Below are 18,481 nucleotides of genomic sequence, written 5' to 3'. Positions count from 1 at the left end.
ACGATTGCCACGCAGGAAGGGGCTTGCTTCTTCTTGTTGACGATCGTACATCCGAAACCCTTGTTCCGTTTATCAAGAAGAATGTTTTTCCAGGAATGGAAATCTGGACAGATGAATGGGGGTCTTATAAATGTCTTTCACATCTTGGTGGCGTTTCCCCTTACACTCACAGGACTGTGAAACATAAGGCGCACTTCGTTGATCCGGTAACAGGAGTTTGCACGAATAGGAATGAGGGATATTGGTCTGTTGCGAAGAATTTGAGGAAAAGGAATGTTATGTGGTCCCATTTTTTGGAGGAGTATCTGGATGAGTTTATGTGGTTTGACAGGTATGGAAAACAGCTGCGAGACGCGATGAGGAATATCATTCAACATATTGTTGAACGGAATCATCAGCGTGTGTAAATACGTTATCTTCTGGAACATCGTGCACATCTTTTTTTGGCAACTGCAGGCCGAGAAGCGTTGTATTTTCTGATGGGATAATTTGCGACTTCTATATGACAGAACGTACGGGGAGGGTAGTATTATGTGGAAAATAACAACAAAGACTTGGGGCAGACTTTGAAGATATGACTAAAGACTTCAACTTTGATCCGCAAATACCTGGCCTTGGGTACTTTCCGAGGTTTATTTCTTTTGTACCTTTGTACTATTTTAGTGCGGAAAATAGTGTTGTGCAGGAACTCGATAGAGATAGGCGGTGCCGCGAAAGCGATTGCAGGCGGTAGGAATCAGCAGGAAATTTTAACAAACATGACATTTCTCTGGGTACAGTGCTGAAAAATCAACTTTTACATACATCCATCGGTACGGGTGCTACGAAAGTAACATGGCTGGAAGTAGACTTCCACCTCGCAACTTCAAACAGCTACATCTCAACTTTAAACGGCTGTACAGTTGTAAATACTTGTTTCAGCGCTCCAGAATTTTGTTCTTCACAATTATTATTCATATATATATATATATATATATATATATATATAATCCTAGCCGAATAGAGGGTGCAGAATGCGACCATGGATCCATCAAAACTAGAAATGTTATCAAACTGAGTTTGATAAATGTAGACCAAACATCATTCATGTAATTTTGAAGTTAAATATCAAAGTGCCCACATTGACGATGATAAACAAAATACTGTGAAATACAGTTAGTGAAATATTGTTAAAAAAATTTAAGTTCTTTTCATATTTTATCAATCTTCATTTGTTTTCTGGGTAACAGATTTCTTACTTTTTACAGGACAAAGTACTTACGCAAATCATCTTCTTTAGTGTTGTGGAAGTTCGTGAATGTAGTTTTGATCCATTTTAATGTGAATGCATGTTGTTTTCTGCGAAAATCTGTCCGACACGCTGTTTCTGTTGTCGCCTCTTGCTTTCTGCACGAGAGCACAATGTTCCATGTGTTAGATGATGTAAATCCCGTAGTCAGTGTTTCAAACTCACCATGTTTTCACTATAACATGACCCGTCAAGTATTTTTAATTTTTTTTTTAACTATGCTTGCCTAACCTAACCTTACGAAAAATGGTTTGTGGAGTTAACGTGAATGTTTTTTTGGGCTAACGTGAATGGTTTGTGGGGCTAATGCCAATGGTTTACGAGGTATTAACATAAATTCAAATCTGTGCACGAAAGTAGGTATTTTCTGGTTAACAAGGCTGCAACACTGCATAAATCGACAAAACACTATTACAACGTGTGATGAACCAGTACGCTATTGCCATAATGTGTGTTAAAGAATCGAAATAACGAGTAACAGTAAGTACATATAAATGTAAGAAATATACATTATTTTTGTCAGAAATTCATTATTTCACCAGTAAAATTTAAGTAACCCTGAAACGCATTTCTTCAAATTTACAGGAGAAATTACTTAACGAATGAAGTTTCTTTAGAATTGTGGAAGTTCGGGGAAGTGTTTTCTCGCATCGTTCATTCAATTTTGCCGGTAAATCATCTATTTTTCGATATAAATGTGTGACCGATGCACGAAAGCTCTTGCATCCATTTACTTCCAGGTGGATGTAGCCTGTGTGGATGACATAATCATAGGCAATCCCGGTCAGTGTTTCCAAACACGTGTTTTTGTAACTGAACATGGTATGTTTCCGCAAATGGTTTGTGGGGCTATGCAGATTTCTTTCGAAACCACTTTTTTACCAATTCTAACCTATACATGACCCTACCAAACCTTATCGGAAATGGTTCGTGGGGCTACGTACGTATTTTTGGGTGGAATGGGGTGGAAACACTGCATGCCGACTACAGTAGTGAAACTGTGACCGCCATTGAGCGTGTTACTGAAGGGAAAAAGAAACTAACAAAACTTACTTCATACGTCGAAAATATAGGCCTACATTATTTCCGTAAAAAAACAAAACGAAATGGCACCTTCAAGAATCCTTAGGAATGCAGAATATGTAAGTACCAATGTGAAAAAGAAGAAAATAAAGGAATTTCAGACGTTTCGGGGATACTTAACATATAATGATTTCAGTAAGTAACTGTAGTTTCTCCTATAAATTTGAAGAAATCCGTTCTGGCGATATCGCATATTTACCGGAAAAAGTCGTTAAAGCCTTTTAATTGTATCTTTTAGTGGGATTTCCTCCATAGCAATCATTGTCTAAAACTCCGTCATTGCACATGGGATATATTTCCCCTGATCAACTTACATAAATCCAACTTTTACTCTCTTAAATCTTGCTGTGAATGTATTCAATCATTAGTAATGCCTTCACATCTCCTTACGTATAATAAAAAAAGTGACAAAGCGAAAACCGGAATTTTTTCGTGAGTTTTCGGAGCTCCAATAGTTCTTACACGTGTTTAAATGTCATTACTTTTGACGTTAGCACATGTATCCAAAGGTTGACAAAAATGTTTGGACACATCGTTCTTAACATTAGATTATAACACGATTGATTTTCCATTTACATACAATTGGTTAAAAATTCATTCACCAGAATATTTAAAACATACATGCCGTTTAACGTTGACAATACTGTACGCAAGTTCTCAAACAGATAGAAACGACAGTTAGTTTACCGATGTATGATACGTTAAGCTTTCCCTCACAATTAGACTTGTTAAATATTATGCATATTAGAAAGTACAGACATGTTAAGTTTTACTGGATTGAAAAGCTGCATATTATCAGGTCATGTAACAATCGAGTATGTCGATGCATACATTACAGCATACCTTATTGTACTTCCGTCAGGTGATCTACTCCCGAAGGAGTAATGTCAGTTTAACAACAATTCTTTACACTGTAAAAAAGTTCTTAACAATTATTATTAGTCTTTCTGCCACTTCTATTATTATTTTCTTTTCATCACTTGCTTAAAAACAAATTTCTCATCACTTGTCACCCTGTCACTTCCTCATCACATTTCTATTCTCTGCCTTTCTCATCTATTTCCTTTGTTTTCCGTAGTGGCGCGCTAGTCGTTACATCTAAAGCGCGCGCGAGTTCTTTTTCACTTAATTACACAGAATAAATGCAATGCATGATCAGTTATTTGGTGTAGGTAAATTGCATTTCTATCGCTACGGACAATTTTGTAATCGAATGAAAAACATAAGAAGAAATAAAAAAATAAAGTGTTAAACTATCACACTGTATAAAGTATATACTAAGCTAAGGAGCATAAAACTTTGAAACCATGGTTCTATTAATAGTCCCGTGTGGACAATTCCAAATTCGTACTTGGAGAAAATTAAACATTTCGTTTTGAAGATGGTTAGTGACTTAATGTTGAATCGTTGCGTGAGAAATGCGATATGTTGACAACTATATAATTAAATTCTAATTAAAGTTATCCAATCGTTACGTAGTTTGAATATGTTGCTGGATTTTTCGTTAGACCCGGTCACCCGAGTTTGCTTGTCACCAGTTTGCTCGAGTTAGCGGCTGTTCAAATCGAAGACAATAAAGTACAATAATATTACATACAATTTAAGCACAACCAGATTAACAATGGACGACGAAGTAGCACTTGGAAGAACAAAAAAAGAGATATACCTAGGCTATTCATTATATGACAGTTTAGAAGATAATAATTTAAGGTAAGGTGTTCAGCTTGCATGTGTGTAAAATCTAGTTGGCACGATTCCACTTGTCATTACTTCTTTTTAATGGCATTGCATTGGCACATTTTCCTTATTGCTTCCATACCTGCTTTATTGTCGAACGAACCCTTTGATTACAAGGTGGCAACGGGTACACAAGTACAGTTTATTACTATAAGTAAATGTACATGAACCATTTTCTAATGAGTGTGTGCAAACATGCACAGAGAGACAGAGAGTTATGCAAGTTGTTCAAAAGTAGCCTATTTTAAAGCATCAAGGGGTCCCGGGTTTGATACTCGGTGGAGGCACATAGTGGTTCGGATCCCACTTTAAGTTGTAGGTCCATTCCCAATTAGGCTATCTATGCATAGAGTGGACTTGAAACACCAAATCAATGAATCGGTTGAAATAATTTATCTGAAGCGGTCCCTTCCCAGCCTATTCCCAAAGCTCGAACAAACATCCCACGATTATGAATTTATACTTAGAGCAAAGAAACTATGTAAATGTATTTAGGAATTGTTCTATCACTTCTGAAAATTTAAATCAAGAAGATATTTAATTTATTCCCAAGACATTGTAGGTTTATATCTAGTTTACATGGAAAATTTCCATCTTGAGCCTCTGCTTCAATCAGAGACAAATATGAGTGCCTTTTTTGATTGTAGGAATTTTCTTTTTTTTTCTACTGCAAATAGTGGTGCTTCATGTATTTTGTCAACTGTATTTGTGTCAAGGGTTGCAAGATGGAAGCATAATACTTGAAAATAATGGAAAGAAAAATGTACTTTCCAACCCAACTATAGTGTTGCATTATCTAGATTTAATGAATATTTATCTATGATTTTCTTTCTTACCCAAACAAAATCTGCTAATACCTCTGTGGCACGATGTGAAATGTAGCAGATTCAATGTTTTTAAGAGACTTCTGCAACCCTTGCAAGACCCCCCCACAGTTACGAGATGAAATGTGCTTTCCTCATCGTGTTTTGGCTAGCCAGAACCCTGCATCATCTTACCCCCCCCCCCCTCCCAAGAATAAGAAACCAACAACAACAAGGTGTATACTGCAAACATAGATAAGGGGCAAACACGAACAGAGAACACATCTTACCTGGATGGAGAAGCATGAAAACATTCTAAGTAAAGCAGAATCATGGCTTCTGATTTTGAAAACACCTTATTCGTCCACAGAACTTGAAAAAACCCAACAAATACATGAAATAATCTTTGAGAACTTGCACTGCCACTCCTTGGTGCATGCTACTTTTGTATTTACAATGATATATGATTTGTTTCACCATGATCATGGCCTCTTATGTTCTTGATGCAGTTTTATTATTTTAACCTTTAAAAGAGAAGTTCGCCTACCCCTGTGGCAGAGTGGTTAGCTCATCGTGTTACGATGCTAGGGGTCCCGGGTTCGAATCCTAGCCTGGGCATGGATGTTTGTGAGTGTCCATTCATCAGTTTCATCATATCATCACTCATCTCCATATTCGCAAATTAGCTAGAAGTGACACAAGAAATTAATTAAAATAAAGCAGATCAATAACTAAATAAACACACTTGATTATTATGTAGAGACTGGTCAGCATTTGAAAGTTGTACAACAAAGGTAGCGCCACACGTAGGGCGATTCGTTGTAATTTCTAATCTCTGGAAGGTGGCAGAGGGTACGTTCTTGAATGAGAGAAGGAGTCAACTATTGGCAATATTAACGAATCGTTTTATCTGCGGAACGTTCTAGAATATAATGAGGATATAAATACGCGGATTCAATTTTTCGGTTCATCTCTACAAAGAATCGGTTAATGAGATTTCAGAGGTAAGTGTGACAATTCATACAGTTGATTAGTGATGAGTCAGCGTCCTCTGGTTGCTTTATAAGATATAGTGATTCGAAAATGAAGACATTGACGACAGTAGAACTTCCGGGGCCTCAATGTAGTTTGTTTAAGCCTACTGGGTTCAAAATACATTCAAACACTTAACTACCATTTCTTTTTCTTTAATTTCAGTTCTGTTGCCAGTATTGACAAGATGGCTGGGAACCTTTCCGTTGAGCAACGGAAGTGGATTTTAAAATGTTTTTGGAAATGTGAGAACATGAAAGAAGTGCAGAGACGATGGCAGGCAGAATTTAATGAATGGACTTCTTGGGGGATCTTGTGAAAGGTTGTACCACTGCTTCCATCCCTCTTTCATCCGATACTGATTTCTTCCTGCCACACCATCCCAGATCACACACAGTTCCTTCCCTCTCAAACTTGTTGCATAATTTTGTAATTGTTACACGTGATGGTGGCGCAGTATCAAATTCTGTCCGCCATCGTCTCTGCACTTCTTTCATGTTCTCTCATTTCCAAAAACACTTTAAAATCCACTTCCGTTGCTCAACGGAAGGTTCCCAGCCATCTTGTCAATTACTTATCACTACTGACAACTGAACTGAAATTAAAGAAAAACAAATGAATGGCAACAAGCACTAATTATAACAGATCCAGATACAAAAAGTTCCATCAGGTTATCTGTAATACTTTCTCTGCTATTAACATTAAAATAGTGTAAACCCCTTTGTGGGACACACTGTAGGTAAGGAATGAATTAAGTCTACTACTATGTTCAGATGTTTACCTAGCAAATTTCATGGGGTTGCTAAGAGGAAAATTAACTTATGGTAAACAAAAGTTATTCAAAGTAAAGGATGCTGTAAGCTCAAAATTAGCCAAAGATCTTGATATTCAAATGACTTCATACTGAAAGTATAGACGATGAAAGTAATCCAGCTTGTACACATTGTGAAGATTTGTTTATCTTAATGAGAAATAAAGCAGAAAAAGTTATCTTTAATGAAACAAGAAAAGTTAAAATTATGAACTTTGGCACCAGAAGTTTGACAATTGAGAAAACTGCTATGGAATTTTCTGTTTCCAAATGCATGGTACTAAGCTCAAACATAGAAGAAAGATAATGAAATTCTTGCTGAGTCTACAAAAATTTCTGGCAAAAACATTTATTTTCTGCCTCTTAGATTAAGTATGATATGATGAAATTAATAGTGGAACAAATACAAAGATACATCCATACCTTAGTCAGGAGTCAAACCTAGGATCCCTAGCTTGAGACCTATTCTGCCACATTTGATGTATTAAATTAAGAACCTTGAATAACTTGATAAGGAATGTATGTAATAAAGGATGAAGAATGCTGTGTTTGATAATTTTTTATGTAATTTTTTTTAACAAGATCGTGGTGTCTATTGTGTAAATGTTTATTTCAGAGACACAAGAATTCTTATCGAAGACAAAAGAGCAGATCCAAACATCAGTCTGCCAGAGCATGGTGTTTCACCTTTCCATTTTGCTGTTGGAAATGAGGTTGAATCATTTGCTGAGGATGTGACTGTGATGTTCTTATTAAATGGAGGGAATCCAAATGTCAGGTAACTATGATAATTTGTTGATCAGCCAATAACATGAAAGTGCAGATCCCTAAAATAATAAATGTGGTTTGTGTTATTAGTTTTCTGCCAATTGAGGAACTCAACTAGCTCATGCAAGCTAGCTATGTTCATATTTCTATCTGCTTACTGTGTCAGTGTAACAAGAGTATGTGCAGTTGATGTAATGTTCTACAGATACAAGTTTGTAGATTAGTTTACGAAAACTTATGTGTTCATCTGAAAATTGTCCAAGTGCATACAGTTGAAAAATTAAAAGTAGAAATGATTTTTTTTTCATTATCTTCTTCAGATAGCTTACCAATGCAGCTAAATTATTAAATAAAATGAAAAAAAAATGTACGAAAAGATTCACTCTTAATGGGGTATGAATCAAACTTATGCCCTTTGACCACTTGGCCAAACGGCCAGTCTCGAAGAAGCTAAAAGGTCCCTGGTTCGATTCCCAATGGAGGCTCATGGTACAGTGGTTCGGATCCCACTTTATTAGCTTATCTGTGCGTAAAGCAACAATCAAACAATCGAAGGAGCCTGATTCTTTTCCATGTGACTCGCGTTACAGTTAGAAGCATGATATTCTTAAAATTAAAATTCGTCTAGCACTCCCATAAAAGTTATAAAACTTTTTCTTCCTTACAGGTTGTTACTCCCTTAAGGCTACATAGCCTGAGTACAATAGAATGCAGAAAATGTGGCTTCTAAATTTAGTATGATTTTTTAAATTGTTGTGACACGTGTTACATTAAAATGGACATCTGATTTACAATATTTGCATTTTACTGGAATTCTGCTCTTCTATTATAACTAGGAATTTAATTTTTTTATATAACATACAACAAACATCATTGTCTGTTACCGTACAAACACATAAATAATAGATGCAAAAATAGGCCTTTCATGATAATAAATGTGATGTGAGGCACGTTACAAAAAAATGTGACTCTTGTTTCATTTAGGTCAGCAATTAGAAACGTTAAGTATAACTACCTTGGTACAATAGAACTCACAAGAATGTAGATTTTATATTTATTGTGATTTTTTTAAATGTTGTGACACACATTAGATTAAAATATATAGCCGTTTTGTCAATATCTACATTAAAGTGGACACCTGATTTGTCAACAGCTACATTTCACTGGAACTATGCTCTTCTACTAGAGTATGCAATAAACATCAATCACACAAATAAATATAATACATACATGTATGCAAAAAGAACCCTTTTATAAGAAAAAATATTAGTAACTTACGTTACAAAGAATTGTGACTCGTGTTACATTTAGTGTGTAGATAAGTTTCAGTTTATCTAGTCCACTTAACAACATAATTACAGGGTAGAGTTAATCTCACACAAGTTACAAGAGTAGCAAGTCACATAGTAACAATAATGAAATAATACTTATTTCAACAAGTGACCAAAATTGAGAATTGCAATTTATATAATTAAATAAAAAAATGTTGCAAGATAGTTCACAAAATACAAGAATGAAAATAAGGAATTACAATTTATGCAATGAAAAGAAACATTTTGAATTACAGTAACTATACTGAGATAAGAACATTAATTTCCAAGTACAGGAATCAAAACAAGTGCAACACAAATTATACAGTATAAGTGGTGAATGTTTGGTAAAACTAGCCTACTCAAATTTATAATGGCCACGTGCATTGACAAGGGTGGATATGTTTATCTTCTTTATGAGCTGTGAACGTGTGTAAAATATTTTGTCTGGTGAAGACTGCCAACAGAGTGTAATTTACACATATTACTCAGTATTAGCTAAGAAAGGTAACAAAAAATAGTTGTTCTGTGAGTCATAAATGAGGGATGTAACAGTAATATTCGTTTTTGAAGCACAAAGGCATGTCACATGCACCATATTTTAGCCAACCTCATATACATCGTGACTCGCGTTACAACTTCTTTTGCTGTATATTAGGCAATTCCAACAAAAGAAGAAAAACACATTGCTCCTTTTTTCATTTTGGTATTGTTATAGAAACAAGTAAACTGTATATTTTGCAACACAAGTAATTTGTTTTATAAATACTACAAAAAATGTGTGTTTGTGTGACTCGCGTTACTACTACGCACGTGGTTTAAAATATCGTTTTCAAAGCTATAAAATTTAATGCATTTAAATTGGTGCTCCTCAGAAATAAGTACCTGATTTAGTTCTTTCCAATGTTTCAAAAGTAGGTAGTGTAGCAACTGTAAATGTACTTGTCATCAACTGCAATAATCACACATTTCCTCCCTTGTTTTTCACCTACTTTTTATCGAACTTCACAAGGCAGTAGAATCAAAACTTGCAATTTATATCGATTTCTAACACTGAAATGTGCTATTTTGGTCCTTTACCAACATGCCTGCAAAAAATCAATCCAAAATGAACAGTTTTATTTTTTTAGTGTGTTACAAACAGTATTTGTTTTTTGTTTCTTTTTTGTGTTTGTGTATGATTCTGTATGCTTGGGTTTCTGCCATGGTTCTGTTTAGTTTAAGGGAGCCAATAAGATTCCAACTTTCAGCCCTCCCCCATGCGATGAGGGAGGAAGTTTAAATATGGCCTCTGACAGAGGACAGGACAGAGTGTGTTTATGAACTGGATAGCAGAAGGGAGAGTGATCTTTGGTCTCCAGTGGCCTCCCATGAGAAAGAGCAACCCGAGGCGGTTCCGCCGATGCTAGCTTCCACTTGGCAGTTCTGCCGTGGGGCTCAAGTTAGAGGAATGTAAATAATGTAAATTAGAGAATTATTGGAAGAATCCGAGCCTTGTTTGTTGAATTGTAAATAAATGTATAAAGCCCATTTCTGCGAGTTTTCAGCCATCACCCTGCAACATTAATTCAGTAAGTTCTTGCCTGTGATTGATTCTTTGGTTTTGAGCATTCTGGTGAGGAACGGGATGGGAACCCAGGACTAACGAGACTATTTAGTTGTTTATTTGGGTTTTTCCTGCCAGAAGCAGTCCGGTAAGGGTGGAGTGTTGCGGAACAAGTGCTATGTCCCGCTTTTCATGGAATGACCAGTGTTTTTGTATGCAGGAGGCTCCAACGTAATACGTACTTATTTCATGAATAATTCCTTTTTTACTGGAAAATGGTTAGAAATATTCAAGTCATTCACATAGTTTAAATGCTGAATCAAATTTTATATATATATATACATATATATTTTTTTTCAAAATTTTTGTAGTGATCTCGAAATGTTTCCTTGTTAAACGATGAAGGCAGTGAGCCTTCAGAGCCTGGCCCTCAAGGGCTGTTGCACTACAGGTTATTAACATAGGATGAGAACTGCTGTGTTTCGTAATTTTTAAAATTACAAAACTTTTGTCAAGCAACAGTGTATGGTGGCAAGTATGGTGGCAGTGGCCACTGAAATTAATAGAACTATGAAAAACAGCTTTGCAGAAAAAATTAGTACTAAGGTACTCTGCATTTATTTACATATCTCATTTCCCAAATATGAGTAAATTTTTCATCGAAGAATGTTCATTGTGTAAAATTTATAATTTCAGAGATCTAAGAATTTTTATCGAAGAGAAAAGAGGAGTTCCAAAGTAAGTAAAAGTGTTGTAAAAAATTTTGCTTGCTCCACTTTATTAGCAGATACATGTACAATGTTAAATATATGAGAAACTTCCATGTTGTTCTCACTGAAGAAAAAATGTGGTCATTCAGAGTGACTTCCAAGTTAGAATTCTGTGTGAAATTTTAGTTGTAAAATATGCACTAATGACTACAATTGTGAGTCCTGGAATTGTCATTGTTTCAGATCTGTAGAAGGCATAACGCCAGTTCACATTGCAGCTGCATGGGGACGCCAGAAGATTCTTCATCTTCTGTTAGTGAACGGAGGAGACCCTTGGCTGAAGGATGAAGATGGTAAAAGCGCACTTGACTTTGCTGCAGAAGAGAAACACTGGCATATTGTGGAGGAACTGAAAAAGTTCAGAAATATTGATGCTACGGATGATGACAAATCAGGTCCCAAATATAGCATTTTCTTAGGTTAGTATCTGGCAGGGGACGCTAACATGAAATGTAAATTTAAACTGTACATACATACCTTTTAATGTTTATAAAATAAATCCAGTCTTCTTCAAATATAAACTATTGTCCACAGGTTCAATAGTCCTTGGCATTCTTTCATTCCAAATTTTGAACTTCTCTGTCACATTTAAGCATAGGCCTTTGCAGATTTCCACTTGGCCTTCTGGTACTTATTACAGTGGAAACTCGATTCTGTGTTTTTCAAGAGACCAAAGTGAAAAAAGAGGAAGATGTAAAACGTAGGCAAATTTTATAATTTATTTTTCCTTCAATTTCAGGATGCTTACATTAGCCATTATTTATGTGTTTGATATCACAATCATATGCATCTATAGTTTCAACTGAAATCGTATGTTAGAAATTGTCTTGCTATAGACATATAGCAATATTTTTCTGGTGTGTGCAGTACAGACATTCTTTTGCACATGTGAGAATAAAAATTAGGGACGGGACAGATCAATCGGTACTATCAACCGATATAGGCATGTCGGTTTATTGGTAAAATTACTGACAATTTTACCGATCTAATATATGTATAAATATCTCATAACTTAGTTCAATATTCTGCCACTTTGTTATAATTTTTATGGATATAAACATGCCCTACATTTGTTGAAATGAATGTCTAAATGTGAAGCTTCTTTTGCATTGTGGTCATCTTGTAACACACATTTATTAAGGAGGTCAGTGAACCACTCAGGTTTTTGAAGAACCATTTGGAATTTTATATTGGATTGGTAGAATATTGGTTATCGGTAAATTTTATATTGGTACTTTATTGATATTGGCTAAAATTTCAAGTCTCTAATAAAATAATTGTGTTATAGGAAGACAACACTTTTTTGTATGTTCACATAACCACTGAAGATAGTGTAAATGGGATAAAACGTATCCACAATTCATTACAAGTGTCTGATCTCCGAAACTCCTTGTCCAATATTTTGGAGCCATTTCTGCTTCTTTTATCAGTGAATCTTTGGAATTAAGACATTAAAAAAAGGTTAAGTGGTTTTAAAAACAATAAGTAAATACACATTTCTTCATGTTTTTTGGGGGCTGTAATTCATCTCGGTTACATTATCGAAAGAGATAATACGGATCAGCATGTATGAACTTACAGTGATGTATTTTTAGTAGTGTTGTTGTTCCTTTGAATATTAAATATACATCATTTCAGCTCTGTGCTCAAGGGAATATTTTTGGAGGCAGGACCATTATAACTTTGATCTACATAATTTAGATGACCTCCTTGATGGCATAGTGAGAACACGGTAACCTTGTAAATATTGATATCTAGTGGAGGCACATATGATCTACCTGACCTGTTTAAACTGTAGGTCCAATACTGATCAGCCTATCTCAGCATATAGTGGACTTAAAACGAACACCGACATAATTAGTTGTCTTGTTGCTTGGTGCCTTACACAGAGGAATCTTTTTAATTTGAACTGAAGGGGATGGGAAAAACATTCCAAATATCCAAAATTCGAATTAACAAAAACATCACGTTATTAAGGATGGTTTCAAGGGGTATAACCTTCTGTTCAAATTATCCAAGTTTGAATTAAAGTGAGCCCACTGCATTAATAAATTATTTTGCAAATTTCACTATTGCTAACAATTCATATTTTTACCTTGCAGAAAAGATCGTAATCCACGAAGGTGAATATTCAGAGGAATACTTGGTTGTTGATGAAACAAAATGTACAACACCATTGCAAAGCCCAAAGAGATCGATGCTGAGGAGCCAAAAAAGTCCCAGGGTAATAATTTACAGCTTTACTATTATTGTATGCATGTTATTGATTGGCAGATATTATTATTGGTTGCTGATATCAGTTTATTAAAAAATGTTTGTTAATTTTATCATTTGATATCTCTAGAAATAACCTGTACGCCCTCATAGAAGTCTGTTCTTTTCATTATGAATATTGATAGATTGATTTTTGTTATTTAGTATCGCTTTTAGACTGCTTTTTTGGGGCTAATCAAGAAGATGAGGATGAGTGATGATATAATGGAATTGATGAAAGGATGCTCACAAAGAATACCCATGCCCAGGCTGGGATTTGAACACAGGGCTCTTGGCATCATAGCATGCTGGGTACTTTAGTATTATATGGGCTACCTCTAACCTAACCTATTCGATACTTGGTGGAGGCACATAGTGGTTCCAATCCCACTTTAAACTGGAGGTCCAGTCCCAATTAGCCTTACTGTTCATAAAGTGGACTTAAAACACTAACTAAAAAATAACCTAACCTATGCTAAAATTGTATGATTTATATTTTGTAAACTTTCAAATACAGTGTTCCTATTATGTCCATAAGTGTTTCTTTTTCTTTCCCAGAAAACAGATGGTCTGAAATGAGGTAGTCCGTATAATACTAAAGTACCGCATGCTGTGCTCATCATCGTGAATGTGAAATGAAAATTGACGAATACTGTTTGTAAAGAAATTTTTTAATTTACAGTCTTTTTTTGCCATAAAAGTGAACATGATGAGAGATGTATGAAAGTTTTATATTGGGTCTGTTCACTATTATTTATTACCACCTTGATGGCTCAGTGTGTTGGGTGATTGACTCAGAATCTTGCCACCAAAGGTTCAGGGTATGAGTCCTGGCCTGGGCATAGGGGTTTCTTTGTAAAGTGTTCCTTCATCAAATTAACCAGATGTGGCAGAAAAAGAATTGTTTAAAGAATTGATATTGGTATATTCCTATAGAATATCTAACAGCGTAAATACATAAATATTGCCCAACCGTGTATGTGACACTTGTGAAGAGTTTTTTGGGGCATAGCATTTTAAAAAAAAAATCCACACACAAGTCAGCTATTTTTTGATGATAGTTGTGTGAATATTTGCTAAAGATCTTTGTGCTTACTCTCCACATTCTAGAGCTAAACTGCACTTGCAATACACTTCATTCAGTCTCGTAAAAGTAAGGACATATGAAGAAATATTTCTAAGCTTTGGTTTGAGCATTTATGAATGCATACCTTATGTTTTCAATTTCTACTATCAATAGTAATTACTGTTTTTGCCTGTAGAGTGATTGGTCTCAGGTTCAATTTCCTTTGATGATGTTACTTTATTAACCTCCTCCACTGTGGGGTCATTCCAAATCAATTGTCCAACTTAAAAATAATTGTTTGTACATGTTTTAGGGGGCCAGACTGTACAATCGACCCTTGTGTTTTACCGTTTGAAAGTAAAAAAAATATTGTGCGCTAATAGTATGTATTTAACACTTCGAATTGCCACTGTGCATTTCTCAATTTAAAGTTACATTTCTATGAAATAATGAAAAAAATACTACTACATTACTTGCCATAGCTGGTTTCCTTGAACCTAATCCATGTTGTAAACACACACTATTGTCAGGTCGAACTTTGGTTTTCAACGGGAATATATATGCGAATTACCACTAGGATTCAACTTTTTTTTAAATCATGTTTTCATTCGTATTTTTTCATGTTTTCATTCAAAGGGACTCTAGAAAAAGGCGGGACTGCGGTAGCGGTGGGGGGCGGAGCCCGGAATCGGGGGACAATTAATACTACTTTTCTTCCACTTCCAATTGTTTCCTCACCTTAAATTTTACATTTCTGGAATCCTTGATTCATACCCTTTCCAACAATGTATCAAACATATTTCTTTTAAGAAGGGTCGATTCGACATCCTTACCTGTTAGGATATCAGAAACAGTGTTTATAATTTTTTCTACAATTTGTACTAATGGTATGGCCATATCCAACATAGGTTCCATTTTTTTTTTTTTTTACTTTTTCTGTATGATTTGATATGTAATGACCCAGCTGGTATCGATTATTAAATTCCAACTGATACTGATATATCAATATTGGCTCACCCCTAGTATTAGGTGTCCTACCACATTTCCAGCTTTGTGTTTTGAATGGATGGCATAAGATGTAATATAGTTGAAATGTCTAGCCTTGATGAACATGGCCTGTTTCATTTATCCTCTTAGGTAATGGAAAGGAAGACTGAACCTGTGTGTGTTCCTAGCAGTAGTGTGGACAAGCTGCTTCCTCAAGCACAAAACAAAGAATGTGACGTGAGTAAAGGGTGCGTTCTGAAAATCTCAGACAACTCATTACGAATTGAAAATGTGAGAGACTTGACAATGTACATGGGCAAATTTTCTGTGAAGGAACGCATCAAAAAGTGGTGCGATGAATTAAACAACCGATTAAAGATTCCTGGCATTGAAAGGAAGAAAAATAAAGCAGCACCTGAAGATGAGGAAGTGAGTTGTTGTGGAGATGCTGACAAAGCATTTTTTACTGACGATTGTGATTTGTGTGAAGATAAGACAGTACCTGTAGGTGGCGAAGGTGAATTACCTCTTCCTAAAGAACCAGTATGGGTGACTGAAGTTGCATTGGAAAATAAGTCACTATCTGCAGATGGTGAAACTGAATTACCTCTACCTAAAGAACCAACTGAGGGAACGGAAGCTGCATTTGAAAAGGACTGTTCTTGCAAATATAAGAATGAGGTGGATATTGTAGGTAGTGAAACATTACCTTCAAAGAACAAAGCACATTTAGTAATTGAGGCACAAAAGACTGATGTCGAGAAGGGCGAATCTGACGTTGCTGTTGTTAGTGACACAGATTTGCCACCGTCAGTTATGAGTACCCCTAAGCTGTCTGGTGTCGACAAACCAAGATCATCTGATGTCAGTAAGCCTTTGTTTGTCAATGTTGGAGACAAACCTGATCTTGCCTCTTGCCAAAGCAGTGATGCTTCAACTGCTGAGGCTGGGGCAGTGGAATATGTGGTGAGGCAAAGCCCAGTAGTGTTATCATCAGCCGTATCTGCTTCATCGGACTACCACAGTGCTCTTAGCATTTCCGAAGAATATAGATATACAGACGAGGAAGAAGGAGTTGTGCTAATTGAAAAGAGATATCCAACCAATGTTACTAGGTAAGTTTGTTGTCTAAGTATATCAACATACATATTCAAACGAATCTGAATCACTATACTGATCGCGTTTCTAGCTGTGGTTGACCATCATGGCTATTTCTGGTTCTTTCTGTCCTCCGGGGTGTAGGGCTCAATGAGTGCCAACAACCTCACTTGTGAAGTAAAAGATGTAGGGGCAACATCGCTCTCACGAAGCAACATTGCCAAGCATACTTATCTTTTTGCCAGTTGCTTACCGCTGTGGCTGGTTGTCCCGGAAGCTTCATTGTGCAGGACCACGGGTGCAATTGTACCATTAACTCCCCGTTGATTTCTTATGCTGATGAGAGAACTCTCACTCATTTGTATCGTCCCGCTAACAGCATTCTGTGACTCAAAAATGCCTGACGTCAGTCAAAGAAAATTCAACTGATCGCTGATTCACTGTATCCCAGTTGCCAGCTGGAAATGCGACCAGTATAATCTTTATTCTATCAGGAAGGCCCAATCAATTCCAATTACAGATGAATAAATAAATCATTTCACAATAAATAAAAATACTTGAGATAAATAATGAATTACATTTGAAGTATTTTTAATCACATGAACATGTCATATAAATAAAGTAGGTAAATAAAATACTAAATTAATTATCTTCATTGAAAATAATAGTAATATATAAACTTATTTAGATGCTTGGTTCACATGATAATTTTCTACATTATATTTTAATCAGTTTTTGCAAAGTTTTTATCTTCTCTAAAGAATAACTAGAACACTCCAAATAAATATGATTTAGATCTCCTTCAGCTTGTGCACACGAACATGTTGGAACTTACATTAATTTTGTGCACTTGTACCATGACATTTCTTGCAATTTTTTTTGTAGCCTCTAGTTTGTTGCCATGGCACTCTTGTCTGTTGTAGTAGTCCTAATATCAGTACATTTGTTAAAGTTTTCATTTGTTTACATAATTGCTGCAGCAAGTTAAAATGATTTATCTTAATTTTGAGGTAAGTGCAGTATCATGCTAGACAAGTTATTGTCTAACTATAACAAGTATGTAAACAATAATGTTCTTTAATGTAAAAGATGTTAGAGCAGGAAATTCATTAATTTGTTCAAAATTGCAATCTCATATTTGATTTGAATTTAACTTGTTCCCTTTCATGCCATTGAATTTATATACATTTCTTCTTCTTTTATTTAGTTCCCCAGGTGTGCTTAATGATATTGAGAGAAAATGTTTTGGAAGAAGAGACAGTGACCGAACATGTATATTTTACAGTACAGGTAGGTAGATTATTTTTGTTTAGCTGTTGTTTCAACCTGTGATACTGGTCTCATGTCATAGTTCTATCCAACTGAACTAATAAGTGTGTCAAGGTTTAATATGAGATACAGCTTCATATGAGATGAATTCAGAGCTTGTTCTGTACAGGGTGGTCCAAAAGTCTCAGTACAGCCAATTATTTCACAAGTTGTAAGGAAAATGAAACATTTGAATACATCAATGTAAATTAGGTATGAGGGCCCACCTTTTCGGGCATAACATAACAATGGCCGCCATTTTGAAATCAGCCATTTTGAATTGCCTTCCGTTTTTTTTAAATTGGAAGGGGGTCATGTGGCGTATCAAAACACATTAAAATTTTGCCAGGAATTCATTTCTGGAATCAGATTTCACATAACTGTTATGGTGTAGGCGTTATTGGCATCTAAAGTTGACACTGGAGGACTAAATGATGTGTTCAATATGCCGACCGTCTTGTTGAATGCGTAACTCCAGTCACATAATCCAATCAGCAGACACTCGCAGAAGCACTTCTGGTGCGATTCCACTGCAGCACAGCGTAATTCTTTGTTGCAGATGGTGAAAATAACGAATTTTCTCTGCGTAAATGAGTTGCTTCAAATGCCCGCACAAATAAA

At 35.6% G+C, this 18,481-nt stretch overlaps 2 protein-coding genes across 2 annotated transcripts in view; one reads left to right on the top strand and one right to left on the bottom strand.

The window, feature by feature from the left end:
* Positions 1-3,427, bottom strand: part of tej (tejas) — a 125,503-nt gene extending 122,076 nt beyond the window's left edge. Inside the window, exon 1 of the mRNA XM_083126642.1 lies at positions 3,215-3,427. The gene's annotated coding sequence lies outside the window, so the exon portion shown is untranslated. The remainder of the gene's footprint in view (positions 1-3,214) is intronic.
* A 473-nt stretch (positions 3,428-3,900) lies between these two features.
* Positions 3,901-18,481, top strand: part of LOC145990995 (uncharacterized) — a 27,083-nt gene continuing 12,502 nt past the window's right edge. Inside the window, exons 1-6 of the mRNA XM_083126641.1 lie at positions 3,901-4,081; positions 7,371-7,532; positions 11,332-11,567; positions 13,251-13,372; positions 15,605-16,569; positions 17,760-17,842. Of these exons, the coding sequence (XP_082982767.1) occupies positions 3,993-4,081; positions 7,371-7,532; positions 11,332-11,567; positions 13,251-13,372; positions 15,605-16,569; positions 17,760-17,842 (1,657 nt within the window). The 5' untranslated portion in view covers positions 3,901-3,992. The remainder of the gene's footprint in view (positions 4,082-7,370; positions 7,533-11,331; positions 11,568-13,250; positions 13,373-15,604; positions 16,570-17,759; positions 17,843-18,481) is intronic.

This window comes from Lepisma saccharinum, chromosome 8 (assembly GCF_977018435.1).
Source record: "Lepisma saccharinum chromosome 8, izLepSacc3.1, whole genome shotgun sequence".
In the NCBI taxonomy this organism is placed as follows: Eukaryota; Metazoa; Arthropoda; class Insecta; order Zygentoma; family Lepismatidae; genus Lepisma; species Lepisma saccharinum.
Note: the sequence above shows the minus strand (reverse complement) of the source record. Positions and strands in the feature narration are given on the sequence as shown.